General features: G+C 62.2%; 2 protein-coding genes across 2 annotated transcripts in view; both read left to right on the top strand.

The window, feature by feature from the left end:
• SLC25A22 (solute carrier family 25 member 22) overlaps window positions 1–4,391 on the top strand; it is a 46,547-nt gene extending 42,156 nt beyond the window's left edge. The window contains exons 7-10 of the mRNA XM_064163121.1: window positions 165–360; window positions 957–1,111; window positions 1,462–1,537; window positions 2,146–4,391. Coding sequence (XP_064019191.1) covers window positions 165–360; window positions 957–1,111; window positions 1,462–1,537; window positions 2,146–2,299 — 581 coding nt within the window. The 3' untranslated portion in view covers window positions 2,300–4,391. The remainder of the gene's footprint in view (window positions 1–164; window positions 361–956; window positions 1,112–1,461; window positions 1,538–2,145) is intronic.
• Window positions 4,392–4,484: 93 nt separating this feature from the next.
• On the top strand, window positions 4,485–16,140 carry IRF7 (interferon regulatory factor 7). The gene is made up of 11 exons (XM_064163120.1): window positions 4,485–6,410; window positions 6,519–6,681; window positions 7,634–7,796; window positions 7,896–7,963; window positions 8,142–8,190; window positions 8,298–8,414; window positions 9,266–9,412; window positions 9,531–9,659; window positions 10,954–11,331; window positions 12,384–12,502; window positions 13,607–16,140. Exons 1-11 carry the CDS (start codon window positions 6,388–6,390, stop codon window positions 13,751–13,753), a joined length of 1,503 nt encoding a protein of 500 aa, XP_064019190.1. The 5' UTR covers window positions 4,485–6,387; the 3' UTR covers window positions 13,754–16,140.
• Window positions 16,141–18,109: the final 1,969 nt, after the last annotated feature.

Raw genomic sequence — 18,109 nt, 5'->3', positions numbered from 1 at the left:
AGATGTCCCAGGCTGAGGGAGATGAGCAGAGGTGGAGCAAAACTTTGCAGGGGTCCATCTGCACTTTTCGGTGCCCCCTGGAGTTCTCCCTCTTCCTTGTCCTGTGGCTTCGGGTGGCAAGAGGGTTGCTGTCGAGCACCAACAGACCATCTGCTCCTCCCCAGCGGCCCAGAAGAAGCTGATGGCAGCACAGGCGCAGCTCTCCCCCTCCTCCTCCTCCTCCTCCTCCTCGGCGGCGGCGGCAGGCGCGGCGGAGCCGGCGGTGGAGAGCCGCCCCACGGCCACGCAGCTGACCAGGGAGCTGCTGCGCAGCAAGGGCATCGCCGGCCTCTACAAGGGCCTGGGGGCCACGCTGCTGAGGTAGGCTGGCATGGGCTGGGCACCGCTGGCTGCAGCTGGCAGCTGAGCCTGCCGTTCGCGGGGGGGCGGTGTCGGGTCGGTTGGGAAGGGCAAGGACAGGAAGGGGGCTGCAGCCTTCGCCCTGGGAGCTCGGATTCTGCCGCTCTCTGGGCAAGGGCTTTGGCTCTCCTCTGCTTCCATGTTGCCACGGTGTAGAGGAGTGCTTGTGGGCAAAGCAGAGCTGCCAGGCTGAGCCTGCAGGGCAGGAAGCAGCTGGGTGCAAGGACTGGTGCCCGCTCTGACGCTCAGCCTGGGCTTTCAGAGCAGCTCTCCTCTCTCTTTGGCAGTGGGACGAGGGCAGGCTCTGAACCTTTTCTAACCAACCACCTCTGAGTGTGCTGGGCTGAAAGAGCAGGGGGAGGCTGTTGGCTGCAGCTGGGCCTGAGGGTCTCGGTGCCATCAGTTATGCCCTTGCTGAGTTTTCAGCTCCTGACTGCATCCTGCCTGCCCAGGCTGTGCTTTCGGCTGGGATGCTCGCAGCCCTTCCTCTGCTGTTCTGCTCTTGTCCCGCTCTGATTTAACTCATCCTGGCTCTCCTCTCCTCCTGCCCCCCACAGGGATGTTCCATTCTCCATTGTTTACTTCCCACTCTTTGCAAACCTAAACAAGCTGGGCCAGAAGGACCCCAACACCAAGGCTCCCTTCTACGTCTCCTTCCTCTCGGGCTGCGTGGCAGGCAGCACAGCGGCAGTGGCTGTCAACCCCTGCGACGGTGAGTTCTGAGGGCAGGGGTTGGGCTCCTTACCCTTTTGTAAAGGACTGGGTTTGTTCTCTCTGGCTTTGCTGCTAAAGACACAAAAATCCTTGTGGTTTTGGTGGTCTGCTGGATGTCCCCTCCCTGGTGGTATTCCAGGCCAGGATGGATGAGGCCTTGAGCAACCTGTGCTGGTGGGAGGTGTCTCTGCCCATGGCACGGGGTTGAAGCTTTAAGGTCCCTTCCAACCCGTTCTGTGATTCTATGAACCTCATGTTTCAGAGCTGTTGCTCTTAGGGTGGCTCTTGCCTACCAAAGAACCTGCAGCGTTCCCAGTGCTTGCCACCAGCTCTCTCATCTCTTTCCAGTGGTCAAAACACGTTTGCAGTCCTTGCAGAGAGGTGTGAACGAGGACACCTACTCAGGAATCCTGGACTGCACCAAGTAAGTCTCCTTCTGAAGCAGCCACAACTTCACACTCACAGCTTCACAGACTGCAGTGGCTTGGAAGGGACCCCCCAAGAGCATCCTGCCCAACCCCCCTGCAGGCAGCAAGGACCCCTCCAGCCAGAGCAGGCTGCACAGGCACACAGCAAGGCTCAGCTTGAATGTCTCCAGGGATGGGGCCTCAAGCACAGCCCTGGGCAGCCTGGGCCAGCCTCTGCCCACCCTCACTCTGCACAGCTTCCTCCTCAGCTCCAACCTACCTCTGCCCTGCTCCACTTCCAAACCATTGCCCTCAGCCTGTCCCCACAGCCCCTTCTGAACAGTCCCTCTCCAGCCTGGGGTCCCATCAGCACTGCCTGGGGTCCCATCAGCACTGCCTGAGGTCCCATCAGCACTGCCTGAGGTCCCATCAGCACTCCATGGGGTCCCATCGCCACTGCCTGGGGTCCCATCGCCACTGCCTGGGGTCCCATCGCCACTGCCTGGGGTCCCATCGCACTGCCTGGGGTCCAGCAGCGCTGGGCGCAGCTCCACCTGCGGGGGCCGGCGGGGGCCGGGTTGGGTGCGGGTGCCTGAGCCCCTGCCCGCTGCGTGTCTGCCCGCAGGAAGATCTGGCAGAGGGAGGGCCCCACGGCCTTCCTGAAGGGAGCCTACTGCCGGGCGCTGGTCATCGCCCCGCTCTTCGGCATCGCCCAGGTCGTCTACTTCCTCGGCATCGCCGAGCTGCTGCTGGACCTGCTGCCCCAGCGCCGCGCCTAGCCCCGCACGCCGCCCCCCGCCTCTGCCTCCTGCCTCCGCAGCGCTGCTCGCACCCCGCCCTGCCCCGCAGCCCTGCCAGCGCTGCCAGAGCCACGGCACACAAAGGCTCCGGGGAGGGGAGCGCCGAAGCGAAGTGGCCTCCAAGAGCAGCAAAAGGAGGGGAGGAGGAGGAGGAGGAGGAGGAGGAGGAGAGTCCCTTTCCTGCCCGGCTCCGGAGCCTGCTCTCTGCCCTCCTTCCGTGGACAATTCCAACCCTTCCTAGCTCTCTGTTGTTGTTGTTTGGTGTTGGTGGTTTGGGGTTTTTTGCCCTTCCTTTTTGTTTTGGTGGGGTTTAAGTTGTCATCCTTAAGGACACCGCCAAGCACAGCCTGGGTTTGCACACCCAGAAGTCTCCTCCCAGCCTTGGGCAAGAAGAAGGATGGAAAAGGAAGAACCTGAACCCTCCTCTCCATCCCAGTCCTCCTCTTCCTTCTTGGAGCTGCAGGTGTCCAAGGGGGAGCTGGAGAGAGCAGCTGTGTCCCCTCGGTCCCCTCCTTGCTGCTGCTGGCTCTGGGTCAAGAGTGTGGACTGCCCAGAGGGAGGCATCTCAAAGGGAGTCATCTCCTCAGCAGGGGTCACCTCCTCAGAGGGGATCATCTCCTCCATGGGGATCACCTTCTCCATGGGGATCATCTCCTCAGAGGAAATCATCTTCTCAATGGGGTCATCTCCTCCATGGAGGTCATCTCCTCAATGGGGTCACCTCCTCAAAGGATCCTCCATGGGGGTCATCTCCTCCATGGGGGTCATCTCCTCCATGGGGTCACCTCCTCAAAGGATCCTCCACATGAGTTATCTCCTCGATGGGGGTCATCTCAGAGAGGATCATCTCAATGTGGTCATCTCCTCCATGGGATCATCTCCTCCACGGGGGTGACCTCCTCAAAGGGAGTCATCTCCTCCACGGGGGTGACCTGCTCAGCAGGAGTCATCTCCTGGCTGCTGGAGGTGCAGCAGGGAGGGAGATGCTGGCTGCAGCATGGCCCTTAGCCTGGTCGCCTGCTCCCCCTCCCTTCTGCCTTGAACCCAGCTTGTGCCGAGCTGCTCCCCGTGGCCATCGGAGGCAGCGCCGGGGGGTGGCCGCCGCTGGCTTCAGTTCTAAGGCAAAGGGAGGTGCCAGAGGCAGAGGGGCAGAGCTGAGACCTCTGCTCCCTTAAGGGAACAGCCACTGTGGGATCACACCAGGAGGCCAAAGCTGCTTCTCTGCTTGGCTGCAGGAGGGAGAGAAACTTGGGATCAAACTGCTTTTGGTTTGGGGCTTTTTGGGGGTTGTGTTGGTGGGAGGTTTGGGGTGGTTTGTTTTGCTTCTTTGTGGTGTTGCTGTTTTGTTCTTTTGGGGTTGGTTGTTTTTTTAATGCAGAGGGTTTTGAGGAGGAGAGGAAAAGAAAACCAGACAAGAAGAAACCACTGAACATTCCTTCAAGCCTGCACAGCCTGAGGTGACAAAGTGGTGGCTGCAGGGACAGACTTAGCTGATGAAATCCTTATTACTTGTGGGGTGGAGTTATTTTTTTACCCCTCCCCCCCCTCACCCCTAACCTTGCCCCAGGTGCATGAAGGAGGCTCAAGCTCCCTTGCTGTGGTGCTCAGCCCTCAGGGAGCCAGGCTGGAGACACCTGGTGACAAGCAGGGTTCTCCTTGTCCATTGCTCTTGGGCCTGTTGGAAAGCAGCTGGGCTGGGGTGGGGGGAAGGAGGAAGAGGAGGAGGTTGCCCATGCCCTCAGCAAGGAGAGTGTGTGGTTGTGGGGTCAAGTCCTTTGCATCACCAAACCTCCTCCTGCTCAGGGTGAGGTGGTGGGGGCAAGGGACAAGCTCAACCCCCACCAGCAGGTCTCAGGGGACCTCCCTTCTTCCGTGCTCTCCTGGGCTGTGTGATTCATCCTGGCTGCAAGGATCCTCCAGTGCCCTCCTGGGCATCCTAGCTGCAAGGATCTGAGGTGTGAGGTCCACCAACCCAGCCTGACCTTCTTCCCCTCCCCTCCCCTGGTTATTTATTCCACTGGGTGCAGATCCAGCCCCACTTTGGTGTTGAAATTAAAACTGGTTGAGCTCAGCTTTTCATCCCTCCCTCCTCTTCACTTTGGCCTGCTGCTAAGGTTCCTGGAGAGGGGGAAGCAGAGAGGGAAGGCTGTGTTACCCCAGGGGGGCTGCAGTGGTGGCACACAGGATGTGTGCCAATGCCCACCTCTGGGCTCCTCTGTGGGTGACAGAGCTGAGAGCCTCCTGCTGCTCTCGGGGGGTGGGTTGGGGTTGGTTTGCTGCTGCCCAGAGAGCCCAGCTGGGCTCTCAGAAGAGCAGGGAGGGCCACAGGTGCCACACACAGCTCCAGTGCTTCACTCAGTGCCCTTCAAGCTCATGCAGAACTCCCCCTCCCCCGCTGCCCCATGGCACAGGGTGACTGCTGGGCAGCTCTCTCCAGGACCCATGTTCCTGGAAACCAGCTGTAGCCCTGGCTGGGCACTGCTTCCCCTTTCTGGGGAACCAGGGTGGGGATGTGCTGCCACCACACACTGGCCACTGCCACCCTGCTCCACCTCTGCCTGCTCCACCTCCATCTCTCTGCCACCCTGCTCCACCTCGCCCTCCCTTGCCTTCAGGGCCTGGCACAGCTGAGGGGTATCCCCCCCCTGGCTTCATCCAGCAAGGGTGGCACTGACCCTGACCCGCTCGAGGGGTCTGATGCCCAACGCTGGGTTTGAACTTCCTCTTTCCAGTCCCTCCTCTTGTTTGGCACAAAGCTGCGGTGCCACCATGCTGCAGCTGCTTGTGCTGCCCATGCAGCATCCAAGCCGTGCCTGGGGTCCATCGAGGCACAGAGCCTGTGTGCCAGCAGCTCCCAACCCCCCTCCTCTCCAGCCAAGGCCACGGAGTGCTCCACCACCTTGCTCTGGATGTGCCACCCAGGGAGCCGGGAGCAGAGGCAGGGCCAAGCCCATGGCAGCAGCCAGTTGTTACAGGAAAAGGGAGTGCCAGGAGAACCAGCTCCTGGTATCGGGAAGCGTGGGCAGTCCCTGCTGCCCTCCTGGCATTTGCCTTTCTTCCTAGAGCAGACCCTGGCATGGCAACCAAGGGGTGAAAGGAGCAGGGGCAGAAGAAGTCACCAGCAGGGCAGGGGAGTTCCCAGCCCTGCATGCCAGGGCTGTGCCACCAGAGTGCTCCAGGCAGGCCTAGGGGTAGCTGCCTTCTGGGCTGCCCCCCCTGCCCACTGCCCTCTTGCAGCTTGGGGGAGCAGCCCTGCAGCACTTTGGGGTCCCCAACAACCCTGCAACCACCCAGCCCTGCAGCCACCTCACTCCCATGGCTTTTGGGGTGACACCAGCCCAACAGCAACACCACCCCCATCACTGTAGGGGTGACATCAGCCCTGCAGCCACCTCGCACCCATCACTTTTGGGGTGACACCAGCCCTGCAGCCACCTCACTCCCATGGCTTTTGGGGTGACATCAGCCCTGCTGCCACCTCACACCCATCACTTTTGGGGTGCCATCAGCCCTGCTGCCACCTCACACCCATCACTTTTGGGGTGCCATCAGCCCTGCTGCCACCTCACACCCATCACTTTTGGGGTGACATCAGCCCTGCAGCCACCCCACAGCTCTCACTTTCGGGGTGGCACCAGCCCTGCAGCCACCCCACAGCTCTCACTTTCGGGGTGGCACCAGCTCTGCAGCCACCTCACCCCCAGCAGAGGGTCCGAGGTTTCTGGTCCCCTAGCTCAGGCTCTGACCCCCGAGGGTTCAGGACAGGGCCACGCTGGGGCTTAGGTCCTTAGTTACTGTTACTCCGGGGAGGGGGTGGCACAGGCCCCCCCACCCCAGCATCCCCGCTCCGTGAGTGGGAGCAGGCTGAAGCCGCAGCATCCCCGCGGGGAGCACTGCCGGCACCTGCGGGCGCGGGTGCCAGGGACTCTCCTCGTGTCGCGGGTGGGGCCACAGGGGACACTTTCACTTTCGGGGGGGTTCACGTGACTTCCAGGAAGCCAGGCGCTGGTGGCAGTGGTGGATAAAAAGGCTCCAGCAGAGAGTGGCACTGCCAGGGCCAGCGCACCATGGCCGCGCCGCCGAGCCAGGGGTAAGCAGCACCCCCACATCCCCACCCCACCAACTCCTCCCCGGGACACTGTCCCCCCGGGTGACCTCGGTCACCACCCCACCCCCAGCAGTGACACTGTGCCCGCAGAGAGGCTCAGAAGCTGCGCTTCGGACCCTGGCTGTTGGCTGCCATCGACAGCCAGAAGTACCCAGGGCTGCGCTGGGTCGATGCCAGCCGCAGCCGCTTCCGCGTCCCCTGGAAGCACAACGCCAGGAAGGATGTCACCAGCAGCGACCTGGAGGTCTTCAAGGTGGGCTGGGGGGAGAGGGCACCAGGCTGAGCTGCTGAGCTCTTCAGAGAGGGTGGCACCGGGGCTGAGAGTGCCAGGGTGGGTGGGACGGGCAGGAAGGGCACCGGTGGTGACAGGGATGGAGGTGGCCCCAGTGGCTGTGCTGAGGGCACCAGGCTGAGCTGCTGAGCTCTTCAGAGAGGGTGACACTGGGGCTGAGTGGTGAGCTGAGGGTGCCAGGGTGGGTGGCATAGGCAGGAGGGGCACTGGTGGTGACTGGGATGGAGGTGGCCCCAGTGGCTGTGCTGAGGTTGGGGAGGGGCCTGGAGTAGAGCCCTGTGAGGAGAGGCTGAGGGAGCTGGGGGGGTGCAGCCTGCAGCAGAGGAGGCTCAGGGCAGAGCCCTGCAGGGAGGCTGTAGCCAGGTGGGGTTGGGCTCTGCTGCCAGGCAGCCAGCAGCAGAAGAAGGGGACACAGCCTGAAGCTGTGCCAGGGCAGGTCCAGGCTGGATGTTGTTAGGAAGTTGTTGGCAGAGAGAGTGATTGGCATTGGAATGGGCTGCCCAGGGAGGTGGTGGAGTGGCTGTGGCAGGAGGTGCTGAAGCCGAGGCTGGCTGGGGCACTTGGTGCCATGGGTCAGTGCCTTAGGTGCCAGGCGCTAGGCTGGGCTGGGTGATCTCAAAGGTCTCTGCAGCCCGATCGATGCTGCGAGCTGGCTGGGCCGGCTCGGGTGGAGGGGAGCAGCAGCAAGCTGCGGGCGTTCAGAGCCAGCAGGGTGAGAGGAGAGCAGCAGCAGCAGCAGCAGCAGCAGCAGCAGCAGCAGCAGCAGCAGCAGCAGCAGCAGCAGCAGCAGCAGCAGCAGCAGCAGCAGCTTTGTGCCCCTCGGGCCGGGTGGGCTGTGTGAAGCGGGGAGGGCAGGGGGGAGCAGCTCGCAGAGCCGAGGTGCCCAAGCTCGGCCCCTCGCTGTGCCCCCCAGGCCTGGGCAGTGGTGAGTGGGCACTACGAGGGCTGCCCCGAGGACCCTGCCAAGTGGAAGACCAACTTCCGCTGTGCCCTGCGGAGCACGGGCATGTTCCAGAAGCTGGAGGACAACTCCAGGTGTGCTGACGACCCCCACAAGGTCTTTGCTGTCTCCTCAGGTGAGCCTGGCCCCCGGTGGTGGTGGCAGGGGGGGGATGTCTGTGCTGGGGATGGGGGTTGGGGCTCAGGGTGCCCTGCTCACTCTGCTCTCCTTCCAGCTGCCTCAGGGCATGGCGAGGAGGGAGGTTTTACCAGCCCTGCCCCTGTGCTGGCCCAGCAGGCACAGGTAACAAACAGGGGTGGGCAAGGTGGAGATCCCACTCCTGCTGCTTAGAACTTGCACCCCCACGTCCTAGGGGTGCTCCTGAGCTGGAGCCCAGCAGCCAGCTGAAACGCAGGGCAGAGGGCAGCTGAGTGCCCACCCCAGCTCCCAGCAGTCAGACTTCAGCCCTTTCCCTTCACAGCTGGACTGCCACCTCCGAGATGGGACCCCAGAAACTGCCCCCCCCCCAGGTAGGTGCTGCTCCCCCGACCATTTCTGTATGGTAGGGCACCCCAGTAACCCCCCGTGGGGCTGGTCTGGGGGTTGTGAGACCTGCCCCTGACTGTGCCCCTCCCAGGCAGCGCTGACCCCCCACAGCCTGTGCTGCAGGAGAGGCTGGAGACCCTGCAGTGGGTAATGCAGCACTGTGCCATCTCCCCCCGTGACCCTGGAGCCCTGGAGCCACCCTGGGCAGGTGAGAGCAGCTCTGGGCTGCAGGGTGAGTGCAGGCTGAGTTCAGCAAGGGAAAGTGTCCTGCACCTGGGGAGGAACAACCTCCTGCACCAGGGCAGGGGAGGGGGCACCTGCTGGAGAGCAGCTCCAAGCAGAAGGACCTGGAAGTGCTGGTGGGGAACAACTCACCATGAGCCAGCAATGTGCCCTCATGGCCAAGAAGGCCAATGGGGTCCTGGAGGGCATGAAGAAGAGTGTGGGCAGTAGGGCAAGGGAGGTTCTCCTCCCCCTCTATTTGGCCCTGGTGAGGCCACATCTGGAGCACTGTGTCCAGTTGTGTGCTCCCCACTTCAAGAGACAGGGAACTGCTGGAGGGAGTGCAGGGGAGGCTGCAAAGCTGCTGAGGGGCCTGGAGCAGCTCTGGGAGGAGCAAAGGCTGAGAGCCCTGGGGCTGAGAGCCTGCAGAAGAGCAGCCCCAGAGGGCAGCTGAGCAATGCTCAGCAAGAGCTAAAGGAGCTGTGGGGGGCAAGAGCCTGGGGCCAGCCTCTGCTCAGTGGTGCCCAGGGACAGCACAAGGGGCACTGGGCACAAAGTGGCACCCAGGAGGTTCCCTGTGAGCAGCAGGAGAAAGTAGTTTGGTGTGAGGGTGCTGGAGGCCTGGAGCAGACTGCCCAGAGAGGTTGTGGAGTCTGCTTGTGTGGAGAGCTTCCAACCCCCCCATGGCACTGTGCTGCTGGGCAAGCTGCTGTGGGTGCCCTGCTTTGGCAGGGGGCTGGGTTGGGTGACCCCCAGAGGTCCCTTCCAGCCCACACCAGGCTGGGGTTCTGGGATTTTGTGACCCCCAGCCCCTTCCCATCAGTGCTTTCTCTGCAGGGGACATTGCCCACCAGGACCTCTTGCTCCAGCCTGACCCAGACCCCAGCCAAAACAGCAACCTGGCCGAGTGGGTGCCCATGGTGGATCAACCCCTGCTGGGCGCCTATGCACCCCTGGACCCCGTGCTGCTGAGGGAGGACCAAGGTGGGTGCTGCAGGGCAGGACCCAGCCCTGGCCATGCCATGACAGGGTGGGAAAAGGCCAGGGTACTGCCTTGTGCACCCCCTACCCAAATCGTGCTGCCAACACTGCCCATCTTTAGTGCCAGGGGCCGTGCCACTGCCGTGCCACCCGCCAGAGGTCATGGTCCCTGTGCCTCCCTCAGAGGGGACCATCCTCTTTGTGCCCTCTGCTGACCCTGTGCCACCACCAGCACCAGAGGATAAGACAGGTGAGAGTGGTGTGAGGAGAGGCTGAGAGAGCTGGGGGGGTGCAGCCTGCAGCAGAGGAGGCTCAGGGCAGAGCTCATTGCTGCCTGCAGCTGCCTGCAGGGAGGCTGTAGCCAGGTGGGGTTGGGCTCTGCTGTCTGGTTGGTTGGGCAGGGCTGGGTGCTAGGTTGGGCTGGCTGAGCTTGGAGCTCTCTTCCAACCTGCCTGGTTCTATGATTCTATGATCATTGTCACCAGCAGACAGAACAAGGGGGGATGGCCTCAGGCTGAGGCTGGGGAGCTTTTGGTTGGACGTTAGGAAGAAGTTTTTCATGGAGAGAGTGGTCAGGCACTGGAGTGAGCTGCCCAGGGAGGTGGTGGAGTCACCCAGCCTGGGTGTGTTTAAGGGTCCTTTGGATGCGGTGCTTGGGGAGATGGTGTAGAGCAGGGCTCTAGGCTGGCCTTGGTGATCCTGAGGGGCTCTGCCAACCTGCCTGTGTCTGTGACTCTGGTTCTGGGAAGGGCACCTTTGGGTCCACAGGCAGGTGCTGGAGCTCAGCCTTTTGAGCCCCTCACTCCAAGAAGGACATGGAGAGGCTGGAGCAGGTCTAGAAAGAGCAACAAAGCTGGGGAAGGGTCTGGAGATGAGGGCTGGGGGGGGGAGCACTGAGGGAGCTGGGGGAGTTTAAGGTGAAGCTTGTAGCATTAGGGTTCTAGGTTGGACTTGGTGATCCTGAGGGGCTCTGCCAACCTGCCTGTGCCTGTGGTTCTGTGATCATTAACTCTGGGGGGGGGGATGTGAGGGGGGTGTTGTTTCAGGGGGGTGCTCAGCTTTAGGCTGGGGAGGAGGGGGCCGTTTTGGGGGGATGCTCAGCTTTAGGCTGGGGAGGAGGGGGCCGTTTTGGGGGGATGCTCAGCTTTAGGCTGGGGAGGAGGGGGCCGTTTCGGGGGGGTGCTCAGCTTTAGGCTGGGGAGGAGGGGGCCGTTTTGGGGGGGTGCTCAGCTTTAGGCTGGGGAGGAGGGGGCCGTTTTGGGGGATGCTGAGCTTTAGGCTGGGGAGGAGGGGGCCGTTTTGGGGGGGTGCTCAGCTTTAGGCTGGGGAGGAGGGGGCCGTTTTGGGGGATGCTGAGCTTTAGGCTGGGGAGGAGGGGGGCCGTTTTGGGGGGGGTGCTCAGCTTTAGGCTGGGGAGGAGGGGGCCGTTTTGGGGGGATGCTGAGCTTTAGGCTGGGGAGGAGGGGGCCGTTTTGGAGGGGTGCTCAGCTTTAGGCTGGGGAGGAGAGGGCAGGAACCCATCTGCCCGTGGCTGTTCGGCGCAGGTCCCATCCTGGTCCTGGACATCACCATCTTCTACCGGGGGAGGGAGATCCTGCGGGAGGAGGTGCGGGGCACGCAGTGCCTGCTGGCTTACCAGCTGCTGGACCCCGCGCTGGCACTGCGGCCCGGGCAGCGGGTCGTGTTCCCCAGCCCCGCCGAGCTGCCCGACCGCAAGCAGCGGCAGTTCACCGAGGAGCTGCTGCTGGCGGCCGGGCTGCAGCTGGAGCAGAGGGCGCAGCGCATCTTCGCCACCCGCCTCAAGCGATGCAAGGTCTTCTGGGCGCTGTCCCGGCAGCTGGAGGGGCGCCAGGAGCCGCCGCTCAACGTGCTGCAGCGCGACCAGGAGACACCCGTCTTCGACTTCAACCAGTTCCGCGCCGGTGCGACCCTTCCCTCCCCTCCCCTCCCCTCCCCTCCCCTCCCCTCCCCTCCCCTCCCCTCCCCTCCCCTCCCCTCCCCTCCCCTCCCCTCCCCTCCCCTCCCCTCCCCTCCCCTCCCCTCCCCTCCCCTCCCCTCCCCTCCCCTCCCCTCCCCTCCCCTCCCCTCCCCTCCCCTCCCCTCCCCTCCCCTCCCCTCCCCTCCCCTCCCCTCCCCTCCCCTCCCCTCCCCTTCCCTTCCCTTCCCTTCCCTTCCCTTCCCTTCCCTTCCCTTCCCTTCCCTTCCCTTCCCTTCCCTTCCCTTCCCTTCCCTTCCCTTCCCTTCCCTTCCCTTCCCTTCCCTTCCCTTCCCTTCCCTTCCCTTCCCTTCCCTTCCCTTCCCCTCCCCTCCCCTTCCCCTCCCCTCCCCTCCCCTCCCCTCCCCTCCCCTCCCCTTCCCCTCCCCTCCCCTTCCCTTCCCTTCCCCTCCCCTTTTATCCCCTCTCTTCCCTTCTCTTTCCTCCCCTTTCCTCCCCTTCCCTCTCTTCCCTTCCCTTTCCTCTCCTTTCCTCTCCTCCCCTTCCCTTCCCTTTCCTCCCCTTCCCCTCCCCTCTCTTTCCCCTCCTCTCTCTTTCCCCTCCTCTCTGCTTCCCTCCCCTCCCCTCCCCTCTCTCTCCCCTCCCTTCCCCTTCCCTGCTCTCCCCTTCCCTTGCCCACCCCTCCTTGGCCCTCTCCCCTCCCTTCCCCTTCTCTCTTCTCCCCTCCCCTTCTCTCCCCTCCTCTCCCCTTTCTTCCCTTCCCCTCCTCTTCCTTCCTCTCTCTTCCCTCTCCCCTCTTCTCTTCCCTCTCCACTCTTCTCTTCACTCTCCCCTCTCTCTCCCCTCTTCTCTTCCCTCTCCCTTTCCCCTCTCCCCTTCCCCTTTCCTTTTCCCCCTCCCTTTCCCCACTCCCCTCCCCCCGGCTGCCTCTGGGGGCTGCTGTCAGCCTGCTTCAGGCTGCGGTGGGCAGCTGAATGCTGCCAGCCCCTCTGGGCGCCCCAGGCTCACCCCAGGGCACTCTGTGTCTGCCCCTGGCAGAGCTGAACGCCTTCTACAGCAGGCAGAGGAGGCAGTCCCCCGACTTCACCATCTACTTCTGCTTTGGGCAGTGCTTCTCCAAGGACAAGAGCAAGGAGTCCAAGCTCATCCTGGTCAAGGTGCTGGGGCCAACAGCCACCCTCTGCTGCTCAGGGATGGGGAGGCTCTTGGAGGGGCCAGGGGAGGTGGGGGCCCTGGGTGCCTGAGGAGAGAAAGACCCCTGGGGTCCGAGGGAAAGGATTCCTCCAGGTCTTGGAGGAGGAGCCTCAGGGACCAGGGGAGGTGAGTGTCTGGGTGCCTGAGGAGATGCATCCTCAGGGTGTGATGGGGATCTGGGTGCCTGAGGAGAGACCTTTGGTGGCCTGAGAGCCCAAGGAGAGGCATCCTGAGGGTGTGATGGGGATCTGGGTGCCTGAGGAGAGACCTTTGGTGGCCTGAGAGCCCAAGGAGAGGGATCCTCAGGGTGTGATGGGGATCTGGGTGCCTGAGGAGAGACCTTTGGTGGCCTGAGAGCCCAAGGAGAGGCATCCTCAGGGTGTGATGGGGATCTGGGTGCCTGAGGAGAGACCTTTGGTGGCCTGAGAGCCCAAGGAGAGGCATCCTGAGGGTGTGATGGGGATCTGGGTGCCTGAGGAGGGGAGCCTGGGGGGTCTATGGGAGATGGAGGTCTGGTGCCTGATGAGGTCTCTCAGGGGCTGGAAGTCCAAGGAGGGAGACCCTCTGAGTCCAAGGAGGGGGCCCCCACAGTGTCCAGGGGACATTGGATGTGCATGGTCTGAGTGCCCAAGAAAGGGAGGCCTGAGGGGCTGGGAGGTGCTGGGTGCCCAAGCAGAGGGTTCCTTGTGGCCTGGGAGAGATGGGGAAGTGAGTGGCAGGGGAGGGCTGCCCACGGGGACCAGGGAGGTGGGAAAGCTGATGCCCACGGAGTGGAATCCTCAGGGGTGGGGAGAGCAGCTGGGGGGCAGGGGAGGAAGACCCTTAGGGAGCAGGAGAAGTAGAGGGGGGCAGATTCCTGAGGAGGGAACCCTCGGGGTCCAGGGACAGCCTCGCTAGGCAGGTGGCACCTTTTGAGGGGTGGGAGGCAGCTGCCCAGGCAGGGGCAGGCTGAGGGCCTGGGGGAGCTGCCCTGCACCTCTCCTTCCCCCAGTGCAGAGGGCCAGGGGCGTGCAGAGCACAGCACCCAGGCGGGCAGCTGCCCTGACGCTGGGGGCTTGCTGCCGCAGCTGGTGCCCAAGCTCTGCCAGTACCTGTTCGAGAAGGTGCAGCAGGAAGGGGTCTCCTCCCTGGACAGCGACACCATCAGCCTGCAGCTCTCCGACTCCTTCAGCCTCTACGAGCTCATCGAGCACTGGCCCATGCAGGTGGACTGACCCTCGCCAGCCCCTGGGGGTGGGTGCCTGTGGTGGGCACCTCTCCTCTCCTTCCCGTGCCAAGGGCAGCTTTGCTCCTGGAGCTTGCACTTTGCTTCCCCCTTCTATCAGCTGCTAAAGTGGGTTTGGGGATTGTGGTGGTTGACAAATCTCTTTGCTTACCGTTTCTTGACTGTGAACAGATGGAGAGCAAAGTGCTCCCTGCCAGCTGCTCCTGCCACCTGTGCCCCAGTGCCAGCCCAAGGCCTCTGCCCCACTCCCCTCCCCTAAGCCCCGGGGTCTGTGGGCAGGTCGTGCTGGCAGTGGGCTCAGAGTGGAGCAGTTCTCAGCACCTCCTCCCCTTGCCCTGTGTGTAAGTGAGGCAATGTCCCACCCGTGGAGGGGGGAGGCCTTTACTGCCCCACTGCAAGGACTCTGGAAGGGAGCAATGGTTTGGAAGTGGAGCAGGGCAGAGTTGGGTTGGAGCTGAGGAGGAAGCTGTGCAGAGTGAGGGTGGGCAGAGGCTGGCACAGGCTGCCCAGGGCTGTGCTTGAGGCCCCACTCCTGGAGCCATTCAAGCTGAGCCTTGCTGTGAGTTGGCTCCAGGAGCTGCAGGTTGGCTCTGGAGACTGTGGGTTGCATCTAGAGGCTGTGGGTTGGCTCTAGAGGCTATGAGGTGGCTCTGGAGACTGTGGATTGGCTCTGGAGGCTGTAGGTTGGCTCTTGAGGCTGCAGATTTGCTCTAGAGACTGTGGATTGGCTCTAGAGGCTTCAGGTTGTCTCTAGAGGCTATGAGGTGGTTCTAGAGGCTGCAGGTTGGCTCTAGAGGCTGCAGGTTGGTTCTAGAGGCTATGAGGTGATTCTGGAGGCTGCAGGTTGGCTCTAGAGGCTATGAGGTGGTTCCAGAGGCTGCAGGTTGGTTCTAGAGGCTATGAGGTGGTTCTGGAGGCTGCAGTTTGGTTCTAGAGGCTATGAGGTGGTTCTAGAGGCTGCAGGTTGGTTCTGGAGGCTATGAGGTGGTTCTGGAGGCTGCAGGTTGGTTCTAGAGGCTATGAGGTGGTTCTAGAGGCTGCAGGTTGGTTCTGGAGGCTATGAGGTGGTTCTGGAGGCTGCAGGTTGGTTCTAGAGGCTATGAGGTGGTTCTGGAGGCTGCAGGTTGGCTCTAGAGGCTATGAGGTGGTTCTAGAGGCTGCAGGTTGGTTCTGGAGGCTATGAGGTGGTTCTGGAGGCTGCAGGTTGGCTCTAGAGGCTGTAGCGTGGCTCTGGAGACTGTGGATTGTCTCTAGAGGCTGCAGGTTGGCTCTAGAGGGTGAAGATTGGCTCTAGATGATGTTGAGTTGATCTAGAAGACATTGGGTGGTTCTAGAAGCTTCTGGTTGGGTCTAGGATCTATAAGTTGTCCCTAGAAGCTGTTGGGTGGCTCTAGAAGTTGCCCTGAACACTAACAGTGAGCAGCAGCAAGAGACCTGCAGGCAGGCTGGGAAGGGGCTGTGGGCACAGGCTGAGGGCAATGGTTTGGAAGTGGAGCAGGGCAGAGGTAGGTTGGAGCTGAGGAGGAAGCTGTGCAGAGTGAGGGTGGGCAGAGGCTGGCCCAGGCTGCCCAGGGCTGTGCTTGAGGCCCCATCCCTGGAGCCATTGAAGCTGAGCCTTGCTGTGTGCCTGTGCAGCCTGCTCTGGCTGGAGGGGTCCCTGCTGCCTGCAGGGGGTTGGGCAGGATGCCCTTGGGGGGTCCCTTCCAAGCCAGTGCAAGCTGTGATTTCTTTCCAGGCACTCAGGCAGCAGCCATGATTGTGCCCAGAGCATGCTGAGCACAGCTTGGCTTTGCCTCAAGCAGAGGAATTCTTTGCCTGGTGTCTCCCTGCTGGCCCAGCCTGGCTGGGGCACTTAGTGCCATGGTCTGGTTGGTTGGGCAGGGCTGGGTGCTAGGTTGGGCTGGCTGAGCTTGGAGCTCTCTTCCAACCTGCTTGGTTCTGGGATTTGATGATTCATCTGCCCTGGCTCTGCTGGGGTGGAGTTGATGTCCTGCCCAGTGGCTGTCATGGGGCTGTGCCTGCCTTGCTGCTGGGCACTGTGCTGGCATCTCAGGGATCTCTGCCTTGGTTCTGAGCAGCTCACACAGAGCCAAGGCCTCTTCTGCTCCTCACCTGCCCAGCAGCAAGCAGGCTGGGGGGGGGGACACACACAAGAAGCTAGGAGGGCACACAGCTGGAACAGCTGAGCCCAGCTGCCCAGAGGGGCATCGAGGCCATGGGACACCCTGCTCAGCACAGGGGGCTGGGGGAAGAGGTGGCCAGGCTGGGCAGGGGTCAGTTGGTGCTCTTCACATGCAGCTCTGGGTTTTCTTGGGTTTAGTTCTCTCTCTCTCTCTCTCTCTCTGTTGTTTTCATTAAAGCCCAAGAAGAATTCTGGCCATTGCTTTAGTGCCATTATTGAGCTCTTTCATCTCACCAGTCCTGCACCCAGAGTCAACAAACCCACCTGGAGTGGGTGAGGAGGCACCTGCTGGGAAGCAGCTCCAAGCCAAAGGACCTGGAAGTGCTGGTGGGGAACAACTCACCATGAGCCAGCAATGTGCCCTCATGGCCAAGAAGAAGAGTGTGGGCAGCAGGGCAAGGGAGCTTCTCCTGCCCCCTGCCCCAAGGTGGCCACAGCTGGAGCACTGTGCCCAGTTCTGGGCTCCCCAGTTCAGGAGGGACAGGGAACTGCTGCAGAGAGCCCAGGGCAGGCTGCAAAGCTGCTGAGGGGCCTGGAGCAGCTCTGGGAGCAGCAAAGGCTGAGAGCCCTGGGGCTGAGAGCCTGCAGAAGAGCAGCCCCAGAGCAGAGCTGAGCAATGCTCAGCAACAGCTAAAGAGCTGTGGGGGGCAAGAGCCTGGGGCCAGCCTCTGCTCAGTGGTGCCCAGGGCCAGCACAAGGGGCACTGGGCACAAAGTGGCACCCAGGAGGTTCCCTGTGAGCAGCAGGAGAAAGTAGTTTGGTGTGAGGGTGCTGGAGGCCTGGAGCAGGCTGCCCAGAGAGGTTGTGGAGTCTGCTTGTGTGGAGAGCTTCCAACCCCCCTGGGCACTGTGCTGCTGGGCAAGCTGCTGTGGGTGCCCTGCTTTGGCAGGGGGCTGGGCTGGGTGACCCCCAGAGGTCCCTTCCAAGCCCACAGCACTCCAATTCAGGCCCACACTTTCTCCCTTTCACTCTTCCCATTCTCTCCTCCACTGCCCCAGAGGGGACTGAGTGAGCAGCTGGGGCTCAACCAGGACACGACCAGAGAAATCTCTGGGCACCAGTGGAGAACCTCACTAGGACAGGAGATTTCCCAGACCCTGGAACATTCCCTGTGCCTGTAGAAACTGAACCATCCTCAAGTGGGACTGGGAGACGTCTGACTGCCCAGGTGGGCACAGGCTAACCAAAACCCACCCAGCTGAAAGGTGAGCCAGCAGGAGCATGGCTCTTGCTCACATCCAGGCAGCAGACACCAAAATGGCTCTCCCAGGGCTCCACACATCTGTGCCAGAGCCAAGAAGCTGTCTTGGTCTCCTGAGTCCCTCATGCCTCAGTCCATATGGTCTCCCTGGGATAGGACAAGGAGCAGTGGATGGAAGCTGCAGCACAGGAGGCTCCAGCTCAACACAAGGGGGAACTCCTTTCCTGTAAGGGTCCCAGAGCCCTGGCACAGGCTGCCCAGTGAGGTTGTGGAGTCTCCTTCTCTGGAGCCTTTCCAGGCCTGTCTGGATGTGTTCCTGTGTGCCCTGAGCTAGATTGTGTGGTCCTGCTCTGGCAGGGGGGTTGGACTCGATTATCTCCTTGGGTCCCTTCCAACCCCTGACATCCTGTGAGCCTGTGAGGCAATTCCCAGAGTATCCCTGAGGATGTGCAATGCTCCCTCATGCTCCTTCCCAGGTGCTTGCTACAAGCCACACGAGGAGATGCCCATCAGCAAGCAGGGCCAAGGCTCCAGCAGGTGCTCAGAGGACTGGAGAACCTCCCCTGTAGGTGGACAGGCTGGGAGAGTTGGAGCTGTTCAGCCTGGAGAAGAGAAGGCTCCAAGGAGACCTGAGAGCAGCCTTCCAGTAGCTGAAGGGACTCCAGGAGAGCTGGGGAGGAACTTTGGAGAAGGGCTGGGAGTGCCAGGAGGAAGAACAATGGCTGTGAGCTGGGAGAGTGTGAGGGGAGAGGAGGGAGAAACTGCTGGCAGTGAGGGTGGGGAGACACTGGCACAGGTTGCCCAGGGAGGCTGTGGAGCACAGAAGCACAGAATGATCTCTGATCACATTTTGTGCTTTTGTGCTCCACAACCTCCCTGAAGCTGTTCCAGGCCAGGCTGGATAAGAACTTGAGCAACCTGTGTGATGCTCTGACCAAAGCGCTCTGAGATCTCCCAGCTGC

Source organism: Pogoniulus pusillus, chromosome 24 (genome assembly GCF_015220805.1).
Source record: "Pogoniulus pusillus isolate bPogPus1 chromosome 24, bPogPus1.pri, whole genome shotgun sequence".
Lineage (NCBI taxonomy): Eukaryota > Metazoa > Chordata > Aves > Piciformes > Lybiidae > Pogoniulus > Pogoniulus pusillus.
The sequence above is the reverse complement of the archived record's forward strand: the minus strand, read 5'-3'. Positions and strand labels throughout refer to the sequence as shown.